Raw genomic sequence first — 18,582 nt, forward strand, 5'->3', positions numbered from 1 at the left:
CTTTATTTATTTTTAAATATGGCAGGATTGGTCCTCCATACTAAGTGGGACGGAACCATTGTGCCCAAAATCTAAATTGCAGTTATTTACAGCCAATATTGCAATTGTGATTTTTATTTAGATTAACCTTTGCATTAGCTACAAGCATGTAGATGTTTCATTTTTTTCCATGATCTTAAAATCTTTCTTGTCCAGAACCAAACTTTACTGTAACCTTCTGATAGCGATTACTCTGTCTTCCCTTCTGTGTGGCTGCAAACACACCATTACTGCCACCTAAGGGCCTGGAGTGAAAAATGTTTTTCTTATTCATGTTAAATGTAATGTAACCAAAATTGAGGGTCTGCAAGTGAAAAATTCTGTTTTGTTAAATTGCGATCATATTGCCCAGCCCTAGTTCAAACCCACGTTAAATATTTGTTTAAAGCTAAAAAGGCAGACACACAGTTTATCTAACTTCACAAAGAGCATTTTGCAGCTTTAAAAGAAAACTAGGGGTGGCTCTACCTTCACTGCCTGCTCTTCAGCTGTTCGTCTTGAATGGTGCCCTATTGATTTATGGGGAAACCCCTTCTTTTATCATCACCCAACCTAAAGTTAAATAGATATTTTATTCCCTTTTAGGTTTTGGCTTCAGTGAGCTTAATTTTTGTTTTTTTAATGGTGAGTCAGACTCTTTATCCACTATATTTGTTTTTCGACTTAAGCTCAGAAGGAGCTGATCTATGACAGATGAATGCTGCTTGCGTACACAGAAACACCTAAAGCTGCATGTTTCAGCCAGGAGCCTCTCCTTACATACTGCAATGGAAAACCTAATACTGTGGACTGGAAATATTGATGTATTAAATTAAATAGTTTACATCAGTCGCCAGTAACATAGCTGGCTTGACAGCCCAAGATACCATCAAAGCAAACCTCAATTCATTTATCCTAAATGAGTTTAGAGTATGTCGATTTGAAGCACCACTGGAAATATTTCAGTATTAAAAGTCAATGAACATCACTTTGAAGCCATAACTTTTCAGCCTTTTATTCATTTTATTCATTCAGTGTCTCTAATCATCAACCATCTCACTCATTTCCATTCATCTCATCTTAAATGCCAGTTTATCACCATGGTTAATCACTGCCGTCCTCCTCTAATAGCTTTCTCTATCTTTGTGAAATGATGAGGCGTGGACTTACATTTGAAATCTGTTATGTTTAATAAGATGTTAAATAAGAGAACACCCCCAGCCAGGAGCTTTGTCACGGATTTCATTATTGATGAGAATAAATGGCAGATGATTTTCTACCATTCATTTTTTGAAATTCCTCCTAATGGAACTTAAAGGTTTTTTAGAAATTATTTGAAAATTGTTATATCTTTATGAAGTGTCTTCTGTATTCACATAGCTTTTCACTAAAGAACTCCTAGTTGGAGTAAGAGGAAATCCTTTTTAAAATACATTCTCACAAAGGGGATTGACCTTAGTCTTCCTGTGGTAAAGGTGGATATTTTTTGCTGTCATTAATCAGCTTTTTCTCAGGATGTTGGTCTCATTGGAGCTCATTAGTGAGCTTGTGCCTGATGAAGTGTAATGTAGAGCATTGGGAGTGGATGTAGTGAGTAGCTTTCACACACTGAACTTGCTACCAAATCTGTATTTCTGGTTCAGAGAGGAAGTAGCAGTGTTCATGCCCTGCTTTCTGCTGACTCACTTCTGAACCGATGAGATGAACATGGTGTTTGGGCATGGTTTTTCTTTGGATGATCTATATTCAAATATTTCTCTTTCCATCTTTAGAGGGTGCACAGAGGAGTACGAGATGAAGACCATGGAGCAGAAACCTGACCCCGAGCCCCTGGCAGCCGGGTACAGAGCTCCTCGCCAAACCTGCCGATGGGAGAGCTCACCTATTCCTCGTGGGCTCCTCAGCACTCCCAACCCACAGCGCTGGTTGGGCCCCCCGCCTGCTCAACTGCCCCGCTCACACAAGCCCATGATGCCAGTTCCTTGCAGAGAGCCACAGCACCTCAGCTCCAAGAGGTAAACTGCAGGTTAATGTGTTGCAAATGTTATTTTAACCTCAGACTTTTACATTTAAATTCCCTCTGATCAGGACTTTAATTATGGCAGAATCGGTCCTCCATACAGCAGGAGTCGGGTACATTGGAAAAAAAGAGCAATGATATATATGCCTAGTTATAGATGCTGAATTGTTATTGATTTCATCATAGACTGTAAAATATCAAAAACCGTTTATAATTCCATATACAGTCTTTACCATCTCTATCGTTATTAAAGTCTTAAGCATCCATCCACACTTATCCATGCAAGGCCAGTCCATCCTTGACAACGGCACCACACATTGTTGACTGATCTTTTTCATACTGCTGCAGATGTCCTACTAATAAATCTCTGTTTAATAATACATTTGCTTAGGTAGCCTAAATGTTGCTAAAAACAGCAGCCAGTGTCTCTGTACTCCTTGGTTCTGCTGACTGTCACAGTCTACTGGAGAAGATGTTTGGTCTCAGTAGGATTTTTTTAGGCAACACAGTTCATACTTTATTCATCATGCTTTTAGTGTTCATTTTGTGTTCCTCTGCCACCACAGATATTAAAACACTTACAGAGGATAGCTTAGGCAGATAGATACCTTGAAGAAAATCCTGACCTCAATACTTCAAAATCGCATCATTAGCTTCATAATCCAGTCCCAAATACGGTTCATATTGGGTGTTTGTGTCTGGTGAATTCTGCTCCTAAAAGTTAAAACGATCTTTAGTCTGCTAGTGTTTTATTATTCATTTTTTGACGTTTTGATTGTTTTATCCTTAATTACTTGACATTTAAGCAGTGAGCCTTATAACGATGCTTGTCATTAACAATGTTACAACAGAACAACATGAAATAGTAAAAATACCACCTTGTACTATCGTGAAATTGTGTTTAAACCTATTCTTCTTAACAAACTGATAACTGTCACTTTGCAGTCAGTTTCCCTTTAAAGGGATGCTTTACCCTCATTTTGTAAAATCCCAAATCCTTTTTTGCACAAATGGATTTCAAGGGCAAAGCACAAGGATTACGTTGATGTTTTTTTGTAGTGATTGACGTCTTAAACATTAGTCCAATATAACTATCTGAAACTTGTATTCTGTTTAACCTCTGAAAAGAAAACACTGTCATTTAGCTCAATAGGTATGGTCTTTTAGTTGTTTCACACCACACACTGTTAAAGTGTATAACAAGCTGGTTTCTCATCTTGACTGGATAAATATTTATATTCATGACATGTTGAAACACTACTCCTGTCTTCTAGGCCTGTGAGCTACCCAGAGAACCACTACATCCTGTCTCCTGCAGGGGGCAACAGAGTCCCGCCCTACAGAAACCCCTCAGCCAGCTTCTCCTCTCCCTCCCCTGGTCTGGGTTCCCTCTCTGTCTTGAGCTCACCTGGAATCACTCCAGGCTCCTTTGTGTGCTACAAGCCTTCCCCCGACAGGTGCGTACAAGTATGTGTGGGGTTTTTGTGTTTTTCCCCTTAATCACTCCTGACTGAACATGCCAAATGTTTCTCATTATATCTGTTTGGCGTGCTAGAGGTACATTATATCAGTTTAAAGAAGGGAGTGAGTAATGTCTGGAGTAAGAAGTGAAATGAACACAGTGTCTCCCAGAGGAAGGATCTGTTGTGTGGGAGGCTCTTCCTCACAGTGTGGAGGTTGATAACATCTCACCCAACTAGAAAAGCGTGTTTATTCAACTGCCAACAGGAGGCTTAAAAACACACACAAAAAATTTCTTCCAGTAATTAAATCCAGCTCATTTATTTTGAAGGTTGATAAAGAATAGTTTCCTTTTTGTCTTTAGGTCTGTGTGTTCCCTTCTTCCTAAATATTACTGATTATCTTCACTCATTCAAAAAAGTTTCCTATATGTTTAGGTTTGGATCAGTGCAGCGCCCCCTGCTGCCCTATGAACCCCACTACGGCCTAGACATCACTTCTAGTGGAGAGTCTTCTTCAGGCTTCACTAGCCAGGAGAGTACGATGGAGCGATGCAAAACAGGTACAACAGCTTCAAAAAGCAAATATTAGGTTAATAAAACATCATCTAAAACTGGATGCATTTTCTTAGTGTGTTTCTTTAGCTGTACATACTGAATGAAACTTAAATCTCTTACTTTAGTTCTTTCTTTAAAAATAAAGAAGAAAAAGTGTATCACTAGCTTTGTTTTGAAAATTGAAAAAAAATTAATACTTATTTAAAATTCTCCTTTTTTTAACTGAAATAATTCCCATTCTGTCAAAAGCAGTCTAGATGCAATAGCCCCTCTTCTCCGCTGTTGAACTCTTTGCCTCTTTAATATTAGTAACAGGCCAACAAGACACCAACAAGAGCCCATTTATCCATTATTGGATGACTTACTTACTTACTTACTTGATTTATAACAGTTAATCAGGTTCCCTGTTTGTTTTGTCTGAATGCTGCATCTTCATTCTCTCAGATCAGTTTTCTGCCACCAAACTTTAAGATGCCGAAGACACATATTGTAGACACCTTAACAAAGGGTTTTAAAACACTCTTAAATTTCAAACCATTGATGTCTGCTTCCTCTTTTTACTATAAACCTGTGTTACTCTTTCCTTTAAAATGCTCTCAGCTCTTATTTGTTCAAATATGTCAATTTCTTGCCTGTGTTTGTCTTTTAGGTTTGGTAAACTTTAAAGTTTATACGGTTTTTCATACATAGTGCTTCTGTTCAGTGTGTATTTCAGTCACTTGGCGCCGCTGCATTGAGCAGTATGTTTGTTTTAGGTGTGTGTTCCCTAAAGAGGACATAGTATTTCATCAGAACTCACAGGTATCCTGCAGCATATAGAACGAGTCTAGATGCGACTGAATAAATAAAGTGTAGCATGTGAACAATGAAAAAGCCATTTTGATCTAACGCCTCTATGTCTGTTATGTAGTGTTATAAGCTGAGGCTTCTCAGAAGAGTTTTATTACAACTGGGATATGAGAGGGGTTTGAGTGATGTTGAGTGACGGGGAGGTCAGTGTTTAAATGTGCGATAAGTATTTAATCCTCTTAGCAACCATTGGCGTTCAGTGTAATTCATGTAATCCTCTGTTTGCGTGTATTCCGTTCAGAGCCCCTCTGGCATGTCCCAGCATCATCGTCCCGAGGACCAGGTGGCGGAGGGGGGCAGAGGAGAATAACCAGGCATGATGTCCCGGCCAAAGACTCTCCAAACAGACACTCAAAGGTCAGAGTCATCATCAGTTGGTTTTATCTGATCATCTGTTGACTTCCTGGCCTCCTTAGCTCAGTGAGTTTTTTGCCTTTATGTTGTCCTCATGTGCTCCACAGGGTGAGGCTCAGTACTCCAGCCACTCCAGCAGCAATACGCTGTCCAGTAACGCATCCAGCAGTCACAGCGATGAACGATGGTTTGATGGCGGACCTGGATCAGAGCGGGTAGGCGGAGGAACTCTCTGCGACCCGACCGACCCTGACCTCGACCTTCTCAACAAAGGGGGCTCCAGTGACAGCGGCATCGAAGCCTCCACTCTCTACAACAACAGCCACCGTGGTAACAAGATGAGAGAGCAGTCGCATAAATCCCTGCATCCCTCCGCCACCTACAGCGGCTTTCCAGAGCTGCAAGTAGGACGGAGCAGCAACGGGGGGGAGTCAAAGAGACCAGCCGCTGCCCAGCAGAACAAAGGGTACCCAGCAAAGACCTTCCCGCCTCCTGGCTCCAGTGCTGAGAAAACGGACGCCTTCAAACCCAGGTAAGAGTCAGGCTCTCATGTTGTATATTGAAACCTTCATCCCAGCGCCTGCCTTTCCATGACCTCCGCTGTATATCCGTATTACAGCAGCCTAAGCCGGTAAAACTTCCAGATGATCATCAGATCCGTAGCATTAGAGATGTTAATGCTGGCCGACATAAACCACTACAGTCATTTAACATTCTGGATTAAAGCGATCCGTGTTTAAAAGCAGCTCTAATGCTGCAGTCTGTTCAGAGGACAAGCACTGCATATTTTAAAAACAGCTTTTTCTTATTTCTTTTTAGAGAAAATGCCTCTTTTCTTTTTTTTAGCTAAAACTTTAAAGTTGAAAATGTGAAAAACAAAGCCAATTTTTTTTCAATTCTTTATGTATTAAGATACAGTTAAAGAAATAAACCCAAAAATGTCTTTAGTAGGTGTTTATTATTGGAGCTGACACTCTGAACTGAGTCTAGATTCCTGCATCAGCAATTCCTGCTGCTAGTGTGGCTTGAAATAAAAGAAAACCAGTTTCCATGTGTTTATGATAGAGAACAGAGAGCCAAACTTTAACTCTGAGCTTTCCAAAATTCTCGTTCCCTTTGCAAAGAGGTTGAGAGCAAAAAAAGATAATTTCTAATTATATTTTTACTGCACCTCTATTTATAGCGGAAAAAAGAGACGGTGTCTCCTCTCTATAGATGATATATATTATAATACGTATATGTTACACTATATGTTAACATAAGTTCAGCATCCATGTCTTATTCTCATAGCTTCAACATGTCAGCTGGACACAGAAAATAAAGAAACAAATTCATCTTTTAAGCACCCTCTCTCTGTCTTCCCTGACCTCTTTGTTTTAACCTCCTCATTAACACTGAAAATAAACGCTGTAGAGTCTAGATAAACTAAAGCATCGAGGGAATGGTTTGACTTATTATGTTTTACAGATGGTTTTAAATAGTTAAAGAAGTCATAAAGTTTGATTTATCTAATTGAAATCACTTGTTGTTTTTTAAACTCCAACCTGAAACCTTTTGTTTACTGATTAACTCATATTTTGCAGCAAAACATTAAATATGTGTGCAGATTAAACATATTTAATTTGAGCTTTTCTTACAGAGGAGCAGGTTGTTCAGTATGAAACTAAAGTTTTCCAGTGCTTTAGTTTTAGCACCTTTGTTATTAGAAGCAGAAGCATGATATGACCTGAAGAGCACCGTCCGCAAAAGTCAAGCATGGTGGTGGGAGTATCATACTTTGTGGCTGTTTTTTTCTTTTGTCCTCAAACATCATTACATTTAGCGGCCAGTAAAGACAGTCAAAAGGACTGTGGTCAAAAAACTAAACTCAAAGGAAAAAAAGAGACAAAAGAAAGAAAACTCCAGAAACGGACAAAGGAAATGTTTGTTTAAAAGAAGGGAAAGTAACTGGTTAAATAAATACAGCAAGAAACAGACATAAGACCTGATAAATACACCAGCCATAAGAATCCCCCCCACCCCTAAAAACGCCTACAAGAAAAAACTAATATGCACTTTGAGTTAATCAACCAAATATTTCATCCAATCAGCCTTTGGGATTTCTCAGTATTCCTACATATTTTGTCTCTAATTCAGACATGTTTTCTTAACAAGTTTGACACAGGGGGTTTTAGATTTAGTTCCTAACATGGGGAATATAAATGAAAAGATGTAGAAATAAGGTCCAAGTTAAAAAACAAACAGTGGAATTTTCTTTTGGTCTGAAGATATTTTCTGTCTTTCTTCAAAGGGCTTTCACACCACAGGGCTACAAGATGCCAACAGCAGAGAAAGCTCGCCCCGTTAGAGCCTCTACGACGACGCCCACCTCGGCTCAGATGGGCTCCACTCCTTTATCCAGCTCAGCGCCCAAGACCTTCTACGGGAAGAGCAAAGAAGAGACCAGAAGAAGAGCAGAAGAGACCAACGTGTCATCTTCAAAATCCACCAAAGCTTCCAGCTCCGAGAACAAGAAGTAAGTCGCTGCTGCGGTCTCTGATCAGAAACTGTATTTATATGAAATGAAGACTTTACTCTGCTAGCTTTTAGCTCTATTCATGATCAGAGGTTTCAAGGTGCCACAGATCGTGAAAACCAAGCTTTCCTTTATTTACTAGGCAGGAGGATACAAATTCAAAGAATGTGTTTGGGCAGCCTCGGCTCCGAGCATCGCTGAGAGACCTCCGATCTCCACGTCGGACGTACAAGAGCACCATCGAAGACGACCTGAAGAAACTGATCATCATGGACAACCCTGGCGAGATACCACCATCTGACCCGGTAAGAAGCACATCCGCACCACTACTCGTGTTCTTTCCTTCACACATCGCTGACCTCGGTCACTCTTCCTCCTCCAGCCTCCCAGACACACTCTGCAGCGCACGTTTTCAGACGAGTCGCTATGCAGCGGGCGCAGAGATGCTTCCTTCGCCTCCTCTGAGAACCAGAGCACCCCCAGCGACGTGCTGTTCACCTGCACGCTGCCCACACGCAAACACTCCAGCTCCTCCAACAACTCCAACCACTCGCAAAATAAAAAGAGTGAGTCTCACAGCTGATGCAACCTCCTGCCAGGAGGTTTGATTTCTTCCTGTAGCTCATCCCTCTCCTTTGTCCTCAGTGCCGCTGTCTGCATCAGAGTTATCCCTGACTGAGTTGAAAGACAGAGTTCCTCCTCTGAGGAGGCTGGACCCCGGCCTAATGCCGCTCCCTGACACAGCCAGTGGACTGGAGTGGTCCAGCCTGGTCAACGCTGCTAAAGCCTTTGAAGGTAGACCTGGGAACTTTTTAACATAACGCTTTTTCTCAGTCTTAATACCATTACATAGAATCAGGGGTAAAACAGTTCCCTAACAATTGGTAATTTGGGTCCAGATGTGTGAAAAAACAGATGATTTTCAACTGAAACTAGAGCGGTTGTCTGTTTATTTCGCTTGCAGCAGCGGATGGTGTTGGTTCAGTTAGAACAATTCCAAAAAAATACATTTAAGTTTATAGTTATACATGAAAAAATGCAACGTTGGATGAATAATTATAGAAGACACTGCGAAGCATCTGTGAGGCAATCCTCCTGGGAGAAAGAAGAGGTGCAGGCGTTCATCGTCAGCTCTGCTTCCTCTGGCTGCCCTCCCTGGAGAGACACAAAACAGAACCAACAGCAAGAGAAGCCTTACTCCTCCCCTGCTGTCAGCTCCACCTGCTATCAGCTTCACTGTGTCTTTACTCTGTTAAAAATGATCATCTGTCTCTGCTGTTGTTTTTCATCACTGTATTCTTTCATTTTCTTGCATAATTTTTAATATTGTTCTATTTTTAGTCTGTCACCATGACCTTCTTGACTTTTATCTTAAAAAGATGATATAAAAATAACGTCTGCCCTTCATTTGCAGCTCAAAAAGCGGTTTCCCTCCTTTCACTGACCGAGCCACAGCTCGTAGTTCCAGAAATGAGACCGGCTTCCAGTCCAGTTCAGTTTAACACTCCGCAGACGCCGCGGACCACGCCGACATTCAGTGGGTAGGTCGACCAAAACCTAAGCAGCACATGTTCTTCCCAGCGCTGCCACCTCGTGGTGGTTTATATATTGGGTTTTTAAATGATTGCCCAGAAATTCTATGTTCTTTGTCTTCATTAGTAAAGAGTGGAGGTTCAGTTTAACAGGAATGTGCATTAGACCCTACTTGAAGCATGATACATTAAAGTTTGCCTTGTTTTTCTAGAGATGAGGTGCCCAATGACGTGTCGGGTCGGCTGTATCAACTAGAAGTGATGCTGAAGCAGCTGAACAACGATCTAGAGAAGGTAAGACATGAAGGCATTAAAAATACAGTTTGTGATTGTAGTGTTAAACTCTCAAATGATTTTAAGGATAACACTGTGCTCTGTTAAAGTATCGATGCCCCCAGAGGTTACGCAGGTTTTATTGGATTACGACAAACTTCAGTGTTTTTGTTTTGTTTTTTGGGGGGTTTTTTTGTGTTTGATTTGCAATACACCAACATAAAATCATGTATATTTTGCAAGTGAAATGACAATTATTCGTTGTGTCATTTTGGTTTGTTTGTTTGGGTTTTTCTTCAACAAAAAAGGAGATGAAAATTATCACTTCCATTTGTTTGTTACCCTAATCACCCTGAATAAAGTCATATTGGAAGGCTTGTTAAAGGCTGCAGAGACGCTTTTCATCTAATAGGACTTATTTTGAGATATTTTGTAAAAAAAAATATGAGTAAAAAATCTGACATGCTTGCCATACATGGTAAAATGACATGGGGCTGTATTAGCAATTAAAAATGTGTTGGCTATGGTGCGGTGAATACTACTGCATTCTTCATTTATAAATTATAATTCCTCCATCCTTCTGGAGTCTTGATAAATTAAAGCAGGGGTCACTAGCGGACCCCGGTCAGCTAGTGAGACTCAGCTGTGAGACTCACTCTTTTTATTTTGCGAGTGGTTGGAGTTGTTGGAGGAGCTGGAGTGTTTGCGTGTGGGCAGCGTGCAGGTGAACTGCATGTCGCAGGGGGTGCTCTGGTTCTCAGAGGAGGTGAAGTGATGTCTCATGTAGACTCAAAACCGATACCAACACATAAACTACAACCTAAAATCTTGTTGAGCACTTTCTGGTTTGCCGGCGCAGCTTTTATAGTCCTTACGGTGGTGGTCATGTGTCTAAGGAAACCTGCATGCGAGTTTGGCTATACCCCGTGATAGCACCATTCGTACTGGCCTCCCGACTGGGAGAGAAACGGCCGGAGTAAAAAAGAGAAATACTGGCATAACAGATAGAGGAAGGGACGGAGACAGCAGATCGTGGAAACAGAAAAGGAGGGGAGAAACTGACACAAGTAGAAAGGGGACAAATGGCTGTGTCTAAAAAATAAGTGGGCAGTAGAAACCGAGCATTTCATCAAGAATGGACAGTCATTTCTGTTTATTTCTACCTATTGGCAGCACAAAACCAGCATGTCAGGTTTGTTCAGAAGATGTGCCACTTATAAAAAGTGGAAATGTGAAACGTCACTATGAGACAAAACATACAAATTTTGAACTAATATACCCACTAAAATCACAAATTAAGTCAGTCAGTTAAGAGCATGCATCCTATCTTTACTCAATAAATAAGTGTGTGTGTGTGTGTATGTATGTATGTATATATATATATATCTATATATCTATATATCTATATATACACTCACCGGCCACTTTATTAGGTACACCTGTCCAACTGCTCGTTAACACTTCATTTCTAAGCAGCCAATCACATGGCGGCAACTCAGTGCATTTAGGCACGTGACATGGTCAAGACAATCTCCTGCAGTTCAAAGCGAGCATCAGTATGGGGAAGAAAGGTGATTTGAGTGACTTTGAACGTGGCATGATTGTTGGTGCCAGAAGGGCTGGTCTGAGTATTTCAGAAACTGCTGATCTACTGGGATTTTCACGCACAACCATCTCTAGGGTTTACAGAGAATGGTCCGAAAAAGAAAAAACATCCAGTGAGCGGCAGTTCTGTGGGCGGAAATGCCTTGTTGATGCCAGAGGTCAGAGGAGAATGGCCAGACTGGTTCGAGCTGATAGAAGGGCAACAGTGACTCAAATAACCACCCGTTACAACCAAGTCGGGCAGAAGAGCATCTCTGAACACACAGTACGTCGAACTTTGAGGCAGATGGGCTACAGCAGCAGAAGACCACACCGGGTGCCACTCCTTTCAGCTAAGAACAGGAAACTGAGGCTACAATTTGCACAAGCTCATCGAAATTGGACAATAGAAGATTGGAAAAACGTTGCCTGGTCTGATGAGTCTCGATTTCTGCTGCGACATTCGGATGGTAGGGTCAGAATTTGGCGTCTACAACATGAAAGCATGGATCCATCCTGCCTTGTATCAACGGTTCAGGCTGGTGGTGGTGGTGTCATGGTGTGGGGAATATTTTCTTGGATCTCTTTGGGCCCCTTGGTACCAATTGAGCATCGTTGCAGTGCCACAGTCTACCTGAGTATTGTTGCTGACCATGTCCATCCCTTTATGACCACAATGTACCCAACTTCTGATGGCTACTTTCAGCAGGATAATGCGCCATGTCATAAAGCTGGAATCATCTCAGACTGGTTTCTTGAACATGACAATGAGTTCACTGTACTCAAATGGCCTCCACAGTCACCAGATCTCAATTCAATAGAGCATCTTTGTCCCAATAGAGGCCTAATACTGTTTCTGCAACAAATGTGGTGGAACGGGAGATTCGCATCATGGATGTGCAGCCGACAAATCTGCGGCAACTGTGTGATGCCATCATGTCAATATGGACCAAACTCCCTGAGGAATGCTTCCAACACCTTTTTGAATCTATGCCACGAAGAATTGAGGCAGTTCTGAAGGCAAAAGGGGGTCCAACCAGTTACTAGCATGGGGTACCTAATAAAGTGGCCGGTGAGTGTATATATATTTATATATATAATATATATATTTTTATATATATATATATAATATATAAAAATTGCCGGGTTGGACCTCTCAAAGTTTTAATTGAATACCCCTGGATTAAAGCATAGTTTTTTCACAGCAGCAAGTTCAAGTTGGTGGTTGATCAGAAGTTTATGATGTATAATAAATTCTGCAAGGCTCTGTGTTTCTCGGCAGGAAGGTCATTTTTTTGTTTTGTGTTTTTATTTCTAGGAGAAGCAGGACAAAGTCGTCCTGCTGGCAGAGATGGCAAACCTGAGAGAAAACAACCAGCGGCTGCAGGAGGAGAGTCAAACAGCCAGCGAGCAGCTGCGCAAGTTCAACATGCTTTTCACCAACCTCCACCCTGGAGGCGACCATGAGCCTGTGATGCAGGACGCCAGCTCCCAGAGGGAGTGACGGACCCAGCTATGAGACATATTGAACTAGCCTGTGGGCTGCCTTAGACCACCTGGACCTGGATCATGCAGCTCTCCCTGCATGTCCTCTGAGCCTGTTTATTTTTCTAAACTAAAGTGAAAACATCTCATTGGACTCTTGATGCTACTATGCCAGAGGAGTAACCAGGAGAGGAGGTCCTGACTGTTTTAGAGAACACGGAGAGGCCTAATACTGTTTCTGCAGCAAATCAGCCAAAAAAAGACTGCATCTCCCAGAATGCACTACACATTGAGGAAGAGTTACAGAGATGATTTAGATGCCTGTGTGGTACGACTCTCATGCATCAGTATCATTAACTAAAGAGAGAGGTGTGTGTGTGTGTGGGTGTGTGTGTTAAAAACTCCTGAAAGGTTTGTACTCAATGCAGCAGGCATTTAATTCCTTTAGTGGGTTTGTTACTGTGAGACGTGTGTAAAAAGTGGAAAACACTTTACTGTAATATAAACCTTTCAGGCTCTAGTGTCCTTCATGGATGAACTGTGGCTCTCGGATGTGACTCAAGCTATCGTTGTTTCTTAACCGGCAAGATGTCATGAAAACTTAAACTCAGTGGAACAAAGACGTCATCTCCAAGGTTTGTCATCTCAGATCCAAACGTTCTGGATCTCCGTTTTAACCTCAGTTACCACAGCAGTTCTCTTAAAGAACAGCTGTGGCATTTTGACAATGAAGCTTTCATTTGCAGTCATATGTGAGAGACCTGATGTATAGAACAAAACGTTTAGTTTTTATAAAGATCCGCATAAGCTATTCCACATCGCTTCGTTTTAGGATTTCGTTTTTAAACCAGTAAATGTTTAAGACTCACAAACAAATTGCTTTCACATCTCAGGAGAAAAACAAATGAGCCTAATCCCTCAAAATGTCTGCCTGTCCCTTTAATTTAAATCAATATGGTGATCAGAGCCCTGGGCAGGAAGCATTCACTGCACAGGAAGTTCAACACTAGGTGTGAGCCTCAACCCAATTAATTAAAACTTGGTTTATTTTAGTGTTTTCATTCAAAAAGTGAAACTTGTTTTTCATATAGATCTAATACTCAGCTCTAATACTCAGTGATTGATTAAGGTTTAATTAGCTGTAATTTAAAGAGAAAATTTTAGTCTGAAATTGTTTTTGTGTTTTTCCTGGCTACACAATTATGGGGATGACTTAGATAGTCATTTGCAACCTTTCCAGAATGCTTCATGTATTTTATTGAAAATTAAGTGGAAGGAAAAACTGGAAGGTAAAGGTGCAATGAATAAATAAATCAGTTTCACCTTTTTTATTGAATCGCTGCAATAAACTCGACTTTATTCTAATATAGTGAAACAACTTTTTATGTGTGTATGTGTCCCAATATGCTATAATGATTCCAAATAAACACAAAAACACTATTTATACAACTAGCTTCCCTAATATTGTTGTTTACTACAGCTATTTTCCTACAGAAAAGTATCTTTTTATGATCCTGGTACTTTATGGACAACATATCCCTGCAGAGGATAAGTTTAAAATATTTCTACTAAACACTTCTCTGAATTCTTTACTGAATTTTCCAGCCTTCTCAGGTTCTTTGATGCTGTTAAGCACTAAGGTCTGCACCATTGGAGACGACCCAGTGCTGCTGTTTATACTGTTTTAGGCTTCCCTTTAATATTTCTGGTTTGAAGGACTTTTTAAATGACGATGTTGAAAGCAACCAGTCTGGAAAACAGCTTTCATTGCATGTAAAATAGAAATTCAAAGGAAAATATGTACTGTTTGTATTTGTTTGTTTTTTTATAAGCAGCTTACTAATTATTCTCCATGAGATGACTAAGTGCACACGCTGTGATGATACAGTTTGTTTTACATTAACTGCCTGCTTGTCGTTCAAACAAACTTGACTTGAAAATAGACCTGTTTTTGGTTTATTTGGGGGGTTTTCTGCTCGTCTGTGTGTAGAAAAACAGCTTTAGCGTATATCTCTGATACTCTGAGATATTCCTGAACTTTTAGGTTTAGATTCAACACTTTGACCAATCAGAAGGTTGCCCTTCAACCCTCGTGTTTGTAGTGAAGGACACCATCCTGTAGAAAGCTTCAGTCTTAATTTCCTGGTATTGTTTTTTTTTTAAGGGTTGTGGTTCTTCGTTTTCTATATATAATAAATATAATTATTGCTATGAATAGTTTTAAGGTATTTAAAGCATACACAACCTCTCCTGGTGAACAAGTCAGTGATGCATTATTATTATTGGTAATTCTTTTTTATGTTAAATATTTTTGTAATTTATTTTTTAAGCTGTTGGCCACTGTTTCAGAGTAGTGAGAAGAGACAGTGCCGTGTTTTTAAACGTGCTGTTTTACCTCTTGATTTCTGTTCATAGCTGATTTATATGATTCCTCTCTGTGCATTAGGGGTTACGTTCAGCAAAACTACACCTTCTGGATTTCTTTGGGTTGTAATAACTTGTACATTCTAAAGTGTAAATTATGTTTTCATTATTTTATAAAAAAATATTAAAAATAACTATATAAGCTCTTGTTTTGTCCTGAATTTTCTATCAATAAAAATGCTGAGTTATTATTTTTTTAAAGCACAATATCTGAAAATGCTTGATTCATTTTGGAATTAGAGCTTTCATCTGAGTTTGAATTTCTAGCTTCCTTTGCATTTTTAATATTTAAATATAATTTCCCTATTTTTTAATTAGATGCTCAGTCTGGATTAAACATAAACTTGTGTACGAAGAGATTAAGAAGGCACGATATACCAGCTTTCACAATGCTGTGATATTAGCAACTAATGTTGCCAATTAGAGCTAAAACAATCTGATTAATCCATGATTGAAATATTCAACTAATTTAGTAATTTTTTGTTAAACGGATTTATAAACTGTAAAATATGCCTTTATCTGACAGAGCAACCCACATAGGGCCGGATTTATCAAGATCCAATTTTGCGTGCAGTAATTTGCGCTCGCAAACTGGAATTTTGCGCGAGGGGCTGAACCATGGTTTGCGGGTGATTTAACAAGAGTGATTGCGTAACTGGTGGCAGGTGCAAAACTGTTGGAGACGCCCTATTTAAATGATGGTTTTGCGCGTTTTGTGGTTTGCGGCAAAGTAGTTTGTAGTCTGTACAAACTAGTGCATTAAGAAATTTAAATCTTACAGTGACCCCCCCCCCAAAAAAAAAAAAAAAAATATATATATATATATAGAAGTGGCTGATATCAAAAAATCCTACCAGTGGCTGGAAAAGGCTGGACTGAAGGACAGCACAGAGGCACTAATCATGGCAGCACAAGAACAGGCACTCAGTACAAGATCAATAGAGGCCAGGGTCTACCACACCAGGCAGGACCCCCGATGCAGACTGTGCAAAGATGCCTCTGAAACAATACAGCACATAACAGCAGGGTGTAAAATGCAGGCAGGAAGTGCATACATGGAACGCCACAACCAGGTAGCTGTCATAGTGTACAGGAACATCTGCCATGAGTATGGGCTGGAAGTCCCAAGGTCAAAATGGAAGACACCTCCTAAGGTAGTTGAGAATGACCGAGCTAAGATCCTATGGGACTTCAAGATCCAGACTGACAAACAGGTGATGGCTAACCAACCAGACATCGTGTTGATGGACAAACAGCAGAAGAAGGCAGTAGTGATAGATGTGGCAATCCCAAGCGACAGCAACATCAAGAAGAAAGAACACGAGAAGCTTGAGAAATACCAAGGACTGAAGGAGGAGCTAGAAAAGATGTGGAAAGTGAGAGCAACTGGTGCCAGTGGTAATTGGAGCACTGGGGGCTGTGACCCCCAAACTGGGAGAGTGGCTACAGCAGATTCCAGGTAAAACATCAGAGGTCTCTGTCCAGAAGAGCGCAGTCCTAGGAACAGCTAAGATACTGCGCAGAACCCTCAAACTCCTAGGCCTCTGGTAGAGGACCCGAGCTTGAGGATGACACATACCACCCCACGAGGGGTGAGAAAACAGTTTTTTTTTTTTATATATATATATATATATATATATATATATATATATATATATATATAATTGGCAACCTTTATTCCCTAAGGTGGTATGTGGCTAAATTTCTACTTCACTGCAGTAAAAAAAACAAAAACAGGTGTTTTGTATTGGCCTGTGACTGTGGATGAGATCCCCGCAGCATTGGCATGTTGCTCCACAGGCGCAGGGGGAGAACCCCGACCCCGTCGGACAGCACTTCTGAAAAAACGAGATTGGGAGATCCCAGCTCTCGCTGCAACCGTAGGCTGGAATGACCCAGATGCAAAAAAGTGTAACGTTGCAAGGAGTTTTGTGATATCTGGTATTGCGTGGGTCCTCCTTGTGGCTGGCTCCAAATCCATTCGGAGTTCCCCCAACAGCTCCAAAATGGCAATGCTGGATAAACAATATGTTTTGATGATCGTTTCCTCGTTCATCCCAAAAATATTCACACGGAGTGAAAAAATGCGTTCTCTGCTTCTCCTTGCTTCATGTCGATGTCTCCTTCTTGCGACAATAACCGCTGCCATGTGTGCGCAATTACGCATACAGACCATTTGCACCTTCTTTTGAAACACGTTAAATATAGAGTCAGATACCGTTAGCAAAATTGCTTTCAGGTTTAATAAATCACTTTGCGAGTGCTAAATTAATATATTTACATGTTCTCCTCCCACAAGACGCACTTTTGCGTGTAAACGCCCCATATTGCATATTCATTGCAGAAAAAGTACTAAATGGATAAGAGACGCTATTTAGCATGTTTTAAAGACCAAATCCTTTTAGCACGCTGTTGATAGATCAGTTTGTACATTTTTTTGCGTGCGCAGTGAAATAGTTCACGTTTTTATACAAGCAAACCTTTGATAGATCCAGCCCTTAGAGGAGTAATTATATCAACATTCTTAAAACGGGGTTTATACATGAATGAGTAACTCTTATTTATAATCTTAATGCCATCAACAAGTACCCATGACCTAAATATATATATATATATATATATATATATATATATATATATATATATATATATATATATATATATATATATATATATATATATATATATATATAGCTATACACATACATACACGGCAAAATCTTTCGTCATCTTCACCGTGGACAGGCTGCAGCAATGTCCCGAGTTCCTCATTTTCCCATCACTTTGGTTCAAATTTGCATTTTTCCCCTATTCTCTAGCATTTTCTCCGCCTCAAGCTTCTTTTCCAAAGCCATTTGATGATCAAATTTAATAAATTTTAATGCCAATTAAGGCCTTAATTTAAAAAAATAATAATTTAATGACTTTTAATGATTTTGACCCGCGGAAACTCTGTAAAAAGTATGTGAACATTTTGCATTTAAGATAAAAACTTTTTAGTCAGTATGCTCTATCCAGAACTCGTCTAGTGGAAACATTTCAGTTTCCTCTGGATTAATTTTATAAAAACTCCTAAGGAACTGTTTCCGAATATTAATCGATGCATTGAAAAAATAATTGACAGATTAATCAGTTTGCAAAATATTATTTGCAGCCCTACTGCCAATATAAAAACACAACTTTTAATCTTGTTGCCGTTTTTCTTTTTTCCCCAACAGAGGATTCAAATGGGGTTTCCTTGGTCATGTGATGATGGTGGAGAAAAGGATTGTGGGTGTTTAACTGGGGTACAGAAGCAACATAAGCTCTGATTTTTCATGGAGTCTAAATGGGCAACAACTATCAGCAACAATTGGATATTATTGGATATTGTTATCGGCCCTGGTTTTTACATCTGTGCTTTCCTAGTAGTAATATAAGCAAAGCTAAGGTCATGGCAGGCATGCAGGTTGGGTCTCTACTTTATGCAGGACATGAAAATTCATGTTCCTTCTGAAAAAAAGACTTCAG

At 40.1% G+C, this 18,582-nt stretch overlaps 1 protein-coding gene across 2 annotated transcripts in view; it reads left to right on the forward strand.

Annotated features, from left to right (window-relative positions):
- sipa1l3 (signal-induced proliferation-associated 1 like 3) overlaps nucleotides 1-12,828 on the forward strand; it is a 90,119-nt gene extending 77,291 nt beyond the window's left edge. For both annotated transcript variants that reach the window (XM_038306320.1, XM_038306321.1), the window contains 12 exons: nucleotides 1,791-2,033; nucleotides 3,313-3,495; nucleotides 3,937-4,061; nucleotides 5,147-5,262; nucleotides 5,367-5,791; nucleotides 7,550-7,774; nucleotides 7,917-8,079; nucleotides 8,157-8,340; nucleotides 8,420-8,569; nucleotides 9,189-9,315; nucleotides 9,519-9,600; nucleotides 12,482-12,828. In XM_038306320.1, the coding sequence (XP_038162248.1) occupies nucleotides 1,791-2,033; nucleotides 3,313-3,495; nucleotides 3,937-4,061; nucleotides 5,147-5,262; nucleotides 5,367-5,791; nucleotides 7,550-7,774; nucleotides 7,917-8,079; nucleotides 8,157-8,340; nucleotides 8,420-8,569; nucleotides 9,189-9,315; nucleotides 9,519-9,600; nucleotides 12,482-12,667 (2,209 nt within the window). In that variant the 3' untranslated portion in view covers nucleotides 12,668-12,828. The remainder of the gene's footprint in view (nucleotides 1-1,790; nucleotides 2,034-3,312; nucleotides 3,496-3,936; nucleotides 4,062-5,146; nucleotides 5,263-5,366; nucleotides 5,792-7,549; nucleotides 7,775-7,916; nucleotides 8,080-8,156; nucleotides 8,341-8,419; nucleotides 8,570-9,188; nucleotides 9,316-9,518; nucleotides 9,601-12,481) is intronic.
- The last annotated feature ends 5,754 nt before the right edge of the window (nucleotides 12,829-18,582 follow it).

The sequence above is a fragment of the Cyprinodon tularosa genome, unplaced genomic scaffold, assembly GCF_016077235.1.
Source record: "Cyprinodon tularosa strain WSP-4 unplaced genomic scaffold, ASM1607723v1 ctg58, whole genome shotgun sequence".
NCBI lineage: Eukaryota > Metazoa > Chordata > Actinopteri > Cyprinodontiformes > Cyprinodontidae > Cyprinodon > Cyprinodon tularosa.